The sequence below is a fragment of the Haemorhous mexicanus genome, chromosome 9, assembly GCF_027477595.1.
Source record: "Haemorhous mexicanus isolate bHaeMex1 chromosome 9, bHaeMex1.pri, whole genome shotgun sequence".
In the NCBI taxonomy this organism is placed as follows: domain Eukaryota; kingdom Metazoa; phylum Chordata; class Aves; order Passeriformes; family Fringillidae; genus Haemorhous; species Haemorhous mexicanus.
Window position 1 is genome coordinate 30,672,333 of NC_082349.1, and position 12,911 is coordinate 30,685,243.

The following is a 12,911-nucleotide window of genomic DNA, read 5'->3' on the forward strand; positions in this document are numbered from 1 at the left end:
GGGGATTTTCAGAAGCATTTATTTCCCTGCTGACACCAGGGCTGCAGAGGGCAGCTGCTCCCTGAGCTGCCCTGTGCTGCAGAAACATCACCCCCTCAATCACAACAATGCACGGACGGGTCGGTGTCTGAGCGGTGAGACCTTCCAGCACCCACTTACACAGACCTACATCACTGGGACATTCACCTGGTAGGGACACCACTTAAAAGGACTTAAAATCATTATAATAATTATAATAAAGCAACCTACAAAGTAACACTTAGAGGCATCATGCAGAAACCAGATTACTTTAGATATATGGCAGCTCAGAGTTGCTGGGTTCATCGGTAGACAAGTGCTTGACTGCATTCTGCCAGTCCAACAAGGTGCCAAGCTGGGCAGCATTCCCAGACAGGACAACAGCTGTGCTTCCCATCCCGTGGCAGGAAACACTTCCAGGTCACAGTTTATACATCCAGAACTACACAAGGTTATGTGCTTGTAAAAGGTGCTGGGAAGTCCTGACACTTCATTCTGTGACACCACCTGCTTCCTCTACCAAGTGGCAGACATTTGAGTGCAGCAGAGTGCCTGAGCTGTGGGGTTTCTTTTTTCTCTCTCTCCTTTTTTTTTTTTTTTTTTAAATAAACCCAAAATCTGCTAAAAATGTTATTCTCAGCACAGGTGGACCAAAAAAAAAAAATTATATTAAAAAAAATCACATTACACTGGTGATATAGAGATTGGCCCATAAGAAAGAAGAAGCTCTGTACTATTGCCCCATAATGAGTTTTTCTTCACCTACAGTTTCAGCTTCCCAAGTGAGGTAGGGAGAAGGTGACCACGGGTAAAAGAGGTGGCGTTTCTAAAGGATTTCACTGTTTTGAAGTTATCTTAATCCTTCATGTAGTGTTCTTTACAGAAACACTGCCTTTTCTTCACAACAACATTCAGAGTTTTGGTTTTTTGGTTGTTTTGGGTGAGGGAAAGAGGGAGAAAGAAAACAAGGATCCCAGAGATGAAATGCTGGCAGTCTTGACACATTTTGGAAGGAAAGCACAGTTATAAAAAGGAAGGAAATAATGTAGTGAATCTGCAGCTAGAAGGGAAAAATAGAGAGTGCTGACATAGTTTGCACTGTGCCCATTCCAAGAGCATTGAATTACACACCCTGTTCATGTGGAAACATACTGTTACACACAGCTGTCAGGAGAGGGAGAGTGGACACTTAGAAACCTGGAGTTTAATTTTGCAGGAACCAGTTAATACAGAAACCTTCCACTGCCCCTCGAGTACTGGACAGAATGTGTTTTAAGGCATAGTTTAACATCCATTTCTTCCTAAAGCAATTTAAAGTGTAACAAGCCAGGATGTCAGACACAAAACACTCAACAGGTATTCTGACAGAGGTGAAAGCTGGTTTATGTACAGTGAAATACTTGCCTGCAAACAGGGGAGTCTTGAAAAAGAAAGAAAGAAAAAGAACTGCAGACCCAGATTCTAAAAAAGCAAACATTACCAACACAAGGAATGTTCATTAGAGTCCAGTTCCCACTATAGCTACTCAACAGGAGGATGTACAATATGATTATGCTAAACAGCACTGATTGACTGTTCCCAGAGTGCCCAGGGAGGGGGAACAATCTTGGGAGGCCAAACTCTGCAGTATCCCAGTGCAAGCTGCCTCAGAGGAAAAGCCTGCAGTCAACAAGCCTTCACACCTATTGTTAGGCTCCACTAAGAGATGCAGTAGCCAGGTGTCACCCAACAACTCCAGGACACTCCTGCGAAGGTGATGGTCCTGTGTGGATTCTAATGCACATCCCCCATGAGCAGTGTCCTGCACACATTCACCTGCCAGGCCACTGGCTTTCCCTCTTCCATGGCTGGGCCAGCTCACAGCCACCAGAACCTCACATAGACAATCAGCATGATGAAGAACACAGCTACGGCCGCCAGCTTGGCGTACGTGGAGCGCATGTTCAGGTACTTGGCGTCCTGGCGGTACTTCTTGGACAAACTGGACAAGTTGTTGGCCTTGGAATCAAGAGCTGTTCAAGGGAAAGGGGGGAAGAGTCAGGATTAACTGAAGGTTCCCCAAATGTTACATGAAGTGTACAAGTTTCTCTGGAGCAGCTGGAAGCACAGCAGTTTCACGTGGCAGGTGCCCCGTGCCCCCTGCTGCGCTCCAGGGCTTGTCCTGCTGGGATGAGAGCCACAGAGCTGGAGAGGGGCTGGATGTTGTATTGCACTAAACAGTTATTGAGCTGTTGTTTTGCACTGGGTGATTGGAGATTTGCACTGGGTAGTCCTCACATTGCACTGAACAGCTTGTTATATCACGTGGTTTGTTATTCCCCTCTCCCACCACATGGTCTGTCCCTCACCCACCCCTGTCCCCAGTACTCCCTGGTGGCCCGTCCCCTGGCCAGTCCCTCCCCTTGCCCCTCCTCACTGGTATCCCATTGGCCGTGGTCCTCTTCCTCCGCCCCGCCATTCCCCGGGTATAAAAGCCCCTAGAGGGGGCTGGCTGGCCTCTCCCCATGTGTGTTTTTCCCTCCGGTGGTTCTCAAGTCAATAAACAGAGGACATCCGTTCCCGTGGGGGCTGGGGTCCAGAGCTAGCTGGAGTGGGCCCAAGCAGCCCGGCCAGACCCGGTCTTACAGCTGGTCCCTGCCACAGCAGCACCAGCACCTGCCAGCTGTTTCAAACCACAGCTGATCCACCTGAAACACCCACTGCATCCACTGCTTTTCTCAGCAGGGTCACGCCTTTCCCTCAGGATGCTCTGCCCACCCAGCTGCCCCAGGAGACAGAACTGTGTGCCAAACACTGGCCACTCCCAGTACCTGACAGGGCCTCTCCTCGCTGTAAGACCTCCTCAATGTTGGCCACCATAATCCTCTGCACATCCTGCAGCTCTGTGTTGATGGAGCCCAGGTTCCTCCTCGCCCGGCTATCAATGTAGAGCTTCTTGGTTTTCTGGATGTAGGTGTCTGGAAGGAGACAGGGCTGTCAGGGGAAGTCTCACCTAGCACAGAGCTGCCTGGCTGCAGGAGTGGGAGCACTGCTGAGACAGCCAGAAGACTACACACAAATATTCACTGGAGCGAGGCCAAGAGACTAAAAGCAGGAAATCTGAATCTACGGACAGGCACCACTTCCATACCACTTCTCTATTCTCCTGCTCAGAACACCCGTGTCTCTAGTGCCAAGGAGAATTTGAGCTGTCAATTCCACAGGACAAGTTGCAGAGAATCCCATGGCTGCTGCTCCCTCCCAGCAAGAAGTTTCCTGACTAGCCACAGGGAGAGGGACCTCACCAAATTCAATGAAGGAATAGGGCCTGGAGACTGTTGGAACCTTCTTGCCATGCTGCTCATCAAACTCTGAGTGCAAGTCTTCCAGGTATGCAAAGGCCAGTTTCTTGGGGAATCCAGCTTCACACAGGACCAGGTAACACACTCCCTTCTCGATGATGTAGCTAAAAGAATGGCAGACAGAGCATTAATCAATCAATTTGGAACCTACCCTGTCAAACACCACCCTGCACGCCTCTATTCATTTGAGGCAATGAGAACCAGGTACAAGAACTTCTGGTTTTCTATGTCTGGATCAAGTGTAAACCCTTCTGCAAAGCAATGGCTTATATTTTCTTTAGCCAAAATAAATTTTCTTGTAGTCTCAGACCCTACACCCATGCCAACAGTCTTGGGCTTTGACTTCAGCTGAACAAAAGCTGACCTGTGAATACCATTAGCTTAACAAAATACCAGCAACAAAAGAGTTGTAATTTTGGAGTACAAAAAAGAGAACACCCTGCAGTCAGGAGAAGGGGAGCACAAGAAAGTTTGCCAGCAGAGTAGAGGGGAAGGTGGCCAACACGTCTCTAACTGGCAGCACAGCCAAGTACCCGAGGCCCACAGATGGGAAGCTGAAGCTCTGAGAGGAGGAGGCACACACAGGAGTTTGGTCTCAGTGTGCTGGGAAGGCACCCAGTCCCTGCCAGCTGTCCCTCTCCATTTCAGAGGGCTGGCTATCCCCTTCCTCACCAGCACCAGCCTGCTGGAGGGGTGCTGCTATGCACCTGCATCACCACAGGGGCAGCTGGGGAGGGGCACTGCTGCTAGGTGGGCTCTGGTGACCTTATGGGCTTGCCATGGGTGGGTGTGACTGTGCCACCAGTTCTCCAAAGCACACAGTGACACACCTGCTGCTGTGTAAAGCTGCTCGGTTTGCCCCTCAGCTGAGGGCACATGGGTCCTCTTCTCACCCACCACCAACCTTGAGATTATTTAGGCTTCACTATGTCACTCTGCTGCTCCACATTCCCAACCGAATTTTCCTCCTCACTTAGCCAGTACAAAAATAAAAGCTACAATACTCCCACCAAAACCAAGGGGGTGAGACAGTAAACAGCCCTGTAAACACTTCTGAATGCTTATCTTTATTCTTCAGGGTGGAGTGTGAATGCTACTTTTAGGTTACCTTCCTTTGACTTTCTGCATAATGCCATTAAGCATTAGTCTGGTTAGCATAAAGATTAGCAGTGTCTTAAAGAAATGATCCAGTCCTGAGGGCACTGTAGTAAAATAAGCAGCTTAAAATTTTGTTAACAGACACATCAGGCTTATAAAACAACTTCAGCCCACTCCCCACTGTTTCTCCAGATAGCCCAGCAGGACCATGTCCTTTAAATCAGCCATCCTCACCTTGTTCCTGGGCTCAGGAGTATCCATTTCTCTTGCCTCTATATGGCCCGTGTGTGAACCCTGGCAGCCTTCAAACAACAACAGATTTACCCCAACCAGAAGAAGAAACTCCAGCAGCCATCATCCATTCCACAGAATGTCCCCTTGTGCCCGTGACCTTTGGTCCTTTTTATGTTCCTCAGCTGGGACTGCATCACTTCCTTTACCCCTGGAGACCTGCTTGCCACATTGGGGTTGCTAAAGATCATCACCCAGACCTTGATTTAGCTACTGCCATGATGAGCAAGACTTGAGCAAATCTATTGAAATGAGGAGAACCAGTGTCAGAAGGGAATTCTGGCAGCACTGCTGGAGCAGCACTCTCCAGGTGAGAGCACTCAGAGGAACATGTCCCTGTTCCTGCTCTGTTTATCTCTGCCTGGCCCGGCTGGCTCTGCCTGGAGCTCTTCAGCTGCATTTCCCACTTGCTACTCCCTGGTGTGATATTCAGGGTGTTGGTCTGTCAGCACCACGGGGGAGCGAGCTCACCTCACTCTGCCCCAGATTCAGACAATTCTGTCAACTTCAGACCAGAGTTTCTGCACAGCTGGGCCTCTCAGTTTCATACTTTGTGTGCACCTCCAAGCTTCAGCACAGCACCTGCCTGCATGTTCTCACACAAGGGGCAGATGTGGCCACTTGCCACTGTTAACTCTGCACAGAGAGCAGCCTGCAGGTCTCCTGTAATCACATTGGACATTTTGAGAGAGAAAAGCTTTATCCTGGTAACAGTGGCAAAGGCCAAGGGTTGCTTTTAAATGACAGGTAGGAGTTACTTCAGCCATTCATCAGCCAAAGGTCACCTGCTCACTGACAGCACAGCAGAGCTGTTGATGCAGCCCCAGTGCTGCTGCTGCAAGGGTGACACAGCTCCTGCAGCTGAAACCTTGGCACAGCATTTGACAGAAATCACCCAAGGGCTCACAATTTCAACTTCAAGTTTCAGGAAGGCTCAGCTGTGCTTTGAACTGATGAAGCTGAAGATGTTCAACAGCACCTCAGCAAGTTCAGCAATACCCTGGGCAGTGCTGCTGACTCCCCCCACAGAATGCCCTGTCCTGCTTTGTGCTGCCCTCAGCAAGCAGAGCTCTGATCTGGCACAAGAAGATTGGTGAGCAGCGTGGCCATGGGTCAGCGTTATTTTAGACTAAATCTCGAATTCCCCCGCCACCTCCCCTCCCTGCAGAGGAAAGTTTCTGACCTAAAACTGTTCTTTTCACACAGGTCCTGCTGTAATGTCCCACCTCAAAGGAGGCAGAAGCAAGTGCTCTGCAGCAGCAGCTGTCAGTGGCCAGCAAAACCTATCCAGGAATAACTCAGCCCAGGAGGAGGAACACTCTTGTCCCAGCCAGGTAACCTGGCTGCTCCTTTGGGACAGCTGGCAAAACAGGCCTGCCCAAGCCCTCCCTCCTCATCACAACTGCTGTCAGTACAGCCACCACTAAGAGGCTCTGATTTCCTGGGCAAGTGTTGCCACCTTCCCAGACACCTCTCTGCTTGCATCATGGAGGTAACTCAAGAAGGGATTTGCTGGGATCTACACAGGCTCTATCCCAAGGCTTCACTGCCAGGCAGAGCAACACCCATGCTGTGCCAAGGAGACACTCAGAAACAAGGCAGTTCTTAAATTCTGTGAAGATTTAGCTTGTAGAAAAAGCAAGAGGAAGAGCAGCACTTAGCACTTAACTCCAGCAACAAATCCAACAGGAGACAGGGGTGGCCAGGCCAATCAGGGCCATCCTCTGACACTGTAACTCCCTATCAAAGGCAACCAGAAGCCCAGAGAAAAGATTTTTTTATAAATCTTGTCACAGTTAGCAGACAAAGACAACCACAAGAAAAGCATCTCCCAAAACCTCACGGCTTTTGCCAGAGATTGCCCATCCCAAAAACTCCTGTTGCCATCTCTTCATGCCTCTGAATCTCTGAAGAAAGGGTCGGGGTGGGAGGTTTTGCTCCTGTTGCTGGAGCAGAGGCCCAAAGCCAACCTTGCCCTGCATTCAAAGGCCACCTCCCCCTCTGCCAGCCACAGACACACACCCAGTCACTGGAGTCACCTGACACTGAGGGATCCTGCTGAGGGTGGCACCGTGGGGATCCTGGCACAGTCCTGCCACAGCTGCACAACCCTGCCTGGAGAGCTCACCTGGCACCTGAGACTTCCAACAGCCATTCCTGACATGGCATTAATCTGATTCCCAGCAGGATCCTGACTAAGTGCTGAAGCATTACTCTGCCAGGCAATGACATGGCACAGAAAGAAGCCTTTCCCTCCTCACACACAAGCTTTCCTGCTTTCCAGCTCCCCCTCTGTCCACTCCCCTCTCCACCTCCCCTGCTATTAAGGAGTAAGGATGCCTGACCTCTGTAAGATTTCCTTATTTCACACCCAAGCTCTCTTGCAGGAGTACTACTGGAGAATCCCAAAAGCGCTTCTAAGTCAAGAGCTCTCAAAGAGTTAAGGAAATTAATTAAACACACCCAACAAATCTAGCAACAAGGAGACTGAATTTACTGGATGAGAGAAAGAAGTCTGTCAGGTATTAAGACAACAATAATAGAAATATTCAGAGATGCTCGATGTGCTTGTAATGCATGAAAGCTGATCTCTCACGGGGCACAGAGAGGACAGTCCTGTGCAGCAGGAGCTCACAGTGGCACTGCCACACTGGCTGTACAAGGACAGATCTCTTTAAAGAGAAGACACAGGCCGCCCAGAAGATGCAGTGAAGGCACAACAGAGAGTGCAGAGAGACAAAAAGGCAGGGAGGGAACAGAACCTGTACTGTCTGCAGCACAGGCAGAACCCCGAACCTGCAGGAAAACCAAGTGCCAGACACCTGTGCCAAGCAGTGCCAGCTCGCACACTCCCTTTGGAGCAGGGCTGACAGGCAGCCCCGTTTCCAACAAACCCCCAGGCCGACTGAAGGAGCCCTGGCCGGTTCCCGGGGCAGCGGAGCCGCGATCCCCGCAGCGCTGCCGGTACTCACTGGAAAGCCATGGCTCCCGCCTCCAGCGTGCATCGCGTCGGGGACTGCTCGTTCAGCTTGCGGAAGAGCTGCTTGGCCTGGCTCTGGTACTGCTGCAGGTCGCGGCCTGACTGAGGAGGCAGGGAGGGAGGAGAGCGGGCTGCTGGGCCGGTACCGGACACACCGGGGGGCTCCGGGGCTGCCGGCACCGGCCCGACAGCACCGGCGGGCTCTGCCCGCCCCACCCGCCACCACCGGGAGGCAAACGCCGGTGCCGGAGCCGCCCTGCTGTGAGAAGGCACTGCGCGGCTCCCGGTGGGTCTCCCCCCGCCCGCTCCGCACGGATACACCGGTCCCTCCCCGCCCGCGCCCCGCCGGCCCCACCTGCTCGTCCTCTTGCATGGAGGCGGCGAGGGGGAGCCCGTCCGCCACGCGGGCGATCATCGTGAGCAGCACCATGGTCGCGCCCGCCGCCCGCCCTGCCACGGAGCCGCCCGGAAACTGCCACCGCCGCTTCCGGTGCGCGGCCGCCGCGCCGGCGGCACTTCCGCCCGCCCGTGGGAAGGGCGGCCGCTCCGCGCGCGCGTGCGCCAACGCTAGGCCACGCCCCGTATAGCCGCGCCCCTGCAGGCGCGCCCCGTTAGAGCGGCGCGGCCCCGCTGCACGGCCACGCCCACCAGGGTCCGTATGGCCACGCCCCCTCAGCAGCACCGCCCCGTTCCAGCCGCGCCAAGTAAGCCCCGCCCCCCGCCCCTCACCGCCGTGGCCCCGCCCCCGGCCCCGCCCCGTGACGCGCCCCCCGCGGGCGGGGCGGGGCGTCGGCGGCCCGGCGCGGTGGGCGCGCGCCAGGGCGGCGGGCACAGCCATGGCGGCGGCGGCCGAGCGGAGCCGCCTCAGCTTCCCCGGCGGCACCGGGGCCCTGGGGCGGCCCGTGCCTATGAACCTCTTCGCCACCTGGGAGATCGACGGCTCCAGCCCCAGCTGCGTGCCCAGGTAACGGGCGGGCGAGGGCGCGGACCGCACCCCCTTTCCTCCCCAGCTTCGCGGCTGCTCCTCGAGCCCCGTTCCCATCACCTGTGCGATCCTCCCGCAGTCGCAGGGCCCCTTCCCACCCCTCGCCGCCACCGCAGTGACGGGCACGGCTCCTCCCGTCCCTTGCGTGGCTTTTGGGATGGGTGGCGGTGCGGGACTGCCGCCCCTGCGGAGGGCGGGGGGCTGCTGCCGGTGCTCAGGTGTGTGCGGGGTCACCTTCGCGGTGCGTGTCCCCCGGCAGCCCCCGGCGCGGGCTCTGTGCTGGAGGCAGGCTGTGGCTCCCCCGGCCCCGCCAGCCCCGCGCTACCGGCGCCTTTCCCCGGGCAGTGCCCCGCAGGGATGGGCTCGGGGTGCGCATCCCTTTCTCCGGGGATGGTTCTTCGCCCTCTGCCCGTCTCCCTCCGTCTCCGTGCCTCTGCCCTGTGTAAACACGCGGCCGTGCTCCCTGCCGCGCTGCTTTTAGCCCGCATGGCAGGCATTCCTCTTAGTTTTTATAAATTTTGCGCTGTTCAAGCCTAGCTCAGACCAGAATGCCTCTGCGGATTTAAACGTGCCGGAGACAAATCTTTGAAGCGCTTCTCTTTATCTTTGTTTGTTCGTTTTGTTTTAAACGAGGACATAGGGAGCGAGCAGAAAGGAAACAGAGTCATCAGGCTGACCTGGCAGGGACGTGAAGCTCTGCAAGCTTTACAAACCCCCCCAAATCCCTCTGTCTGCTGCGCCATCCACACAGCGGGTTGGACTTGGTGGCCATGCCCCTGTATTGCAGGGACGAGTAGCTATCATAAACACCGTAGTGATCTGACATCGTGGGCAGGAAGAGAGAGGGGTAGAAGCAAACCTGAGTCCTGCTATTGCAGGTAATCTGGGTTTATAGCAGTTTATCTGTGCTAGCAGCACCTCAGGCAGCAACTTTTTCAGCTTGTGTCTCGTTCAGCCTTTCTTTTTTGCAACGGGAGATCTCAGGCTCTGGCACCCGGGGGAATGTGCCCCTCTTCCAGGAGTCCCTTTGCTGTGGAAGTTGTCACTTGGATGGGAATAGCTGGAGGAGCAGTTGGTGCTTTTTCATTTTGCACTAGACAAGAAAGTGTCCCTGCTCCTGGCAGGGGGTTGGACTTAAATGATCTTTAAAAGGTCCCTTCCAGCCCAAAGCCTTCTGTGGTTCCAGTGCAATTGGCACTGTCCCTGCTGTGCAGAGGACACGGGGGTTCTGACAACAATTCTCTCCACGGCACCCTTTGCTACAGGAAGGCAGTTGGGTTTCCATCCCATCCAGCCTTGTAACAGTGGCTGTTAAACAAATAAAAGCCCAAACGTCCGACACTGTCAAGGACTTTTCATTCTGCATTATCATTTATGCTGATACTTGCAGATCTGCAAACGAGCTCACAACATAGCCTGCTTGTTTGCAAATCTGTGGATGACCAGAAAATGCAGTGTAAGGACACTGACCCTGCCTTGGTGTGGTAGGGGGTGGGGAGCACAAGGGTGGGTCCTGGGTGCTGGAATTGTGGTGGGCAGCAGATGGGAGGCAGCTGGTTGAGGTGCCTGGAGGAATGTGGGGAATGCAAAGCCCATGTGGATATCTGGGCAGAACTGGGCTTTGAGGGGGAAAGTCTGGAATTGCTGAAGCGAGCTGTGAAGCAGGGGATGATGAAAGTGCTCAGATTGCCTGCCCTGAGGAATTGGTGGAAGAATTGGGGCACTTGGGACCTTGTAGGAATGAAGCTTTTGGTTGAGGGAGTTGGGTGTGGCGGTGGGTCCCTCTGCTCTGGCCCTGCTGTTACCATTACCTTTGCTGGCTCTTCCTGGGTGCCCTTTTCCCCTCGAGCCAGGGGGATGAGCTCCAATCCAGCTGCTGCACCTGCTGCTGCCGACCCTGTGAACCTGTCTTTCCCCAGATGTGGAGTTTTCTGCTGGACACAGCCCACAGGCTGGGCACAGGCTGCACTTGTGGCTGTGGGTGCTGGGTGGGTTTGTTAACCCAAAGTGAGGTCAGGAGCAGCTGAAGTTGCAGGTTCTGCAGGGGTATTGGTCCTGTGGCACGGTGAGGTGTGTGCTGGGCAAACACCAAGTTCTGCAGCAGTCAGTGCTGCTGTTTCTGGTCATTGATCAGCATGCTTTGTGCTTCATTATGGGCTCTGCAACAGACCCTTCTGTCAGAGAAAGCAGGAGTCTGAAAACCTTTAAGTTATGCCACTGCCTCTGCCTCTTAAATTCACATGGTGATGATTTTTACTATGGCACAATGACATTTAAGGTTCTTTTATTATAAAGCAAGAGATACTAGAATGAAATCTGCGTGGGAAACCATATCCCAAGTGAGCTTGCTGTCCCATCGAATGTCTGCTGGGATGTGAGGGGTGGATGTGGAGGAGAGTGGGCCTTGCTGTGTGGTCAGACACTGTGGAACTGCCTTGGCCTCTTCTGAGATTTCCACCAGTTCCCTTCTGGGTCTCTGTTGGCAGGAGACGCTTTCCAAGCAGAGAAGAGATTTGAACTTGGCACAAAGTCAGAGGATTCACGGAGAGGAGCGCGTGCTTGGGGAGGGAATGTTGCTTCCTTCCCTTTTCCTTTTGGTTCAATAAATCTTAGCCCGTTTCTAAGGTGTTTCTCCCACCATGGCCTGGAGCAGGAGGGGCTGGGTGGAAGCAGTGCCTGGGGTGGTCTGTGCCTGCACTGCTCTAGGTTATGGGGGTGGGTGCTTGTGTGGATGTGTGTGTGCTTCAACATGCTCTGGTGGGTGATTTACTGAAAGTCCACTCAGCTTGGGTGGGGTGTCAGCAAAATCTGGAAGGCTGCCTTGGTGCATCCATGGAGTTTCCTTGTGTGAGAAGGCTGTGTCTAAAACTTAAGGAATAATAGTAGGGAGGAGTCATGGTGGTGTTCTGCAATTGTGTGCTTAGTGTGAAACATGAGGTGAGGTGGTGTTTTGAATTTGTTCTGGCTTCTCTTACTCCTCTGCCATCTGCACAAGTGATTTTATGATTTATTCTTCAGCACATGTAGCTCCTGGGAGGTTTGACCATAGCGTTTCTGAAATGCAGCTACTTTCTTTTAGTCATCTCAGAAATGTGACTCAAAATGTCTCACTATCTGGGCGTATCCACTGCATACCAGAAGGGAGAGATGCCTACCTTCTCCTGCTGTTTCTTTCTTCTGTGCCCTGACAGACTTTTCTTTGAGGAAGGTTACATTACATAACTCCCTACCACCTGTAAACACTGAGAATGATCAGCAGAATGATCTTCTGCTGACATGCAGCAAGAGGATCAACACCTTCTCCTCACACTGAAAGAGTAGAAGTAAGAATTTTTCTGTGGATTTTGGTGTTGGTTTCTTTACCTTCAATCTTTTGTTGAATCTGTGGGTGTGAATGGCAGGATGCAGTACTGTCCCATGTTGAAGTAGTCTCACGAGGAGATTAGGTGGAGGTTGTCCCGAGGAAGAGAGGTCCTGGGGGGAAAGGTTTGTTGGAAGGGTCTGCTGAAGCAAGGGAAGGCAGCAATAGCCACTATTCCCATTTGGAGTGGGTTTTGTTTCAGGCTGCTGCCTTAGCTGTCACAAACTGGTAAAAGTTGCTGCTAAGCTTTGAACTCTAAAGTGGATTGAGAGCAAGCTGGATGTGGAGCAGGTGTGACCCAGTGTCCCTGGGGGATTGAAGGAAGAAATCTGTGGAGCAGACCAGTGCAAAGAGTGCCAGAGGGCTGGGGTTGCTGACTGGGCACTGCCTGAGCAGTTCCCCTGTTGGCTCCCCTCTGTAGCTTGCCTGCTGGGTGAGGACATGCAGAGGGGTTCCACACACGTCCCCTGGGCCCACGGGAGGCTGGGGTGTAGGGTGCTCAGGGCTGTGGCATGGCCGTGCAGCACTGGGACATGCACAGCAGCCCTGGTACGGCCATCCCCAGGGGCATGGAAAGTGATGGGCTGAGATTCTGGATTCAGGCAGCTGAGTGGATCCTAACAGCGTGCTCCTGCCCCAGGCTGTGTGCTCCTCTCTCTCTCTGCCAGCTCCCATCTTCCTCCACTGGCCTGTCTGGCTGTCTGCCTCCAGTGGGCTAATGAGTTGCAGGGGGCTCTGTGAGTGTGGAAAGGTGACAGCACTGCAGTTGTGTGACAGGAGGGACACAGTGAGGACTGCTGGGGCATGGAGCCACTCCAGCACTCTGCAGGTTTGCAC

General features: G+C 53.6%; 2 protein-coding genes across 8 annotated transcripts in view; one reads left to right on the plus strand and one right to left on the minus strand.

The window, feature by feature from the left end:
* Window positions 1–8,249, minus strand: SEC22B (SEC22 homolog B, vesicle trafficking protein). The gene is made up of 5 exons (XM_059854797.1): window positions 8,084–8,249; window positions 7,721–7,830; window positions 3,303–3,463; window positions 2,829–2,975; window positions 1–2,030 (listed from the first exon to the last, which is right to left on the minus strand). The coding sequence occupies exons 1-5, from the start codon at window positions 8,156–8,158 to the stop codon at window positions 1,876–1,878; spliced, it is 648 nt and encodes a 215-aa protein (XP_059710780.1). The 5' UTR covers window positions 8,159–8,249; the 3' UTR covers window positions 1–1,875.
* A 281-nt stretch (window positions 8,250–8,530) lies between these two features.
* The window catches only part of PACS2 (phosphofurin acidic cluster sorting protein 2), a 77,532-nt gene continuing 73,151 nt past the window's right edge, over window positions 8,531–12,911 (plus strand). For 3 of the 7 annotated variants that reach the window (XM_059854798.1, XM_059854801.1, XM_059854805.1), the window contains exon 1: window positions 8,532–8,692. In XM_059854798.1, the coding sequence (XP_059710781.1) occupies window positions 8,565–8,692 (128 nt within the window). In that variant the 5' untranslated portion in view covers window positions 8,532–8,564. Of the gene's footprint in view, window positions 8,693–12,911 lie in introns of all 7 variants that reach the window. The other 4 variants (XM_059854803.1, XM_059854804.1, XM_059854799.1 and 1 more) reach the window with 2 other exon arrangements.

Excerpts from the sequence above, each read along its gene's own strand:
- SEC22B (XM_059854797.1), bottom strand. The coding sequence starts at position 8,158 with ATGGTGCTGCTCACGATGATCGCCCGCGTGGCGGACGGGCTCCCCCTC. Across the intron at positions 3,464-7,720 it reads GCGGGAGCCATGGCTTTCCA|CTACATCATCGAGAAGGGAG; the intron begins GTGAGTACCGGC and ends CCATTCTTTTAG. Across the intron at positions 2,031-2,828 it reads GCGAGGAGAGGCCCTGTCAG|CTCTTGATTCCAAGGCCAAC; the intron begins GTACTGGGAGTG and ends TCCCTTGAACAG.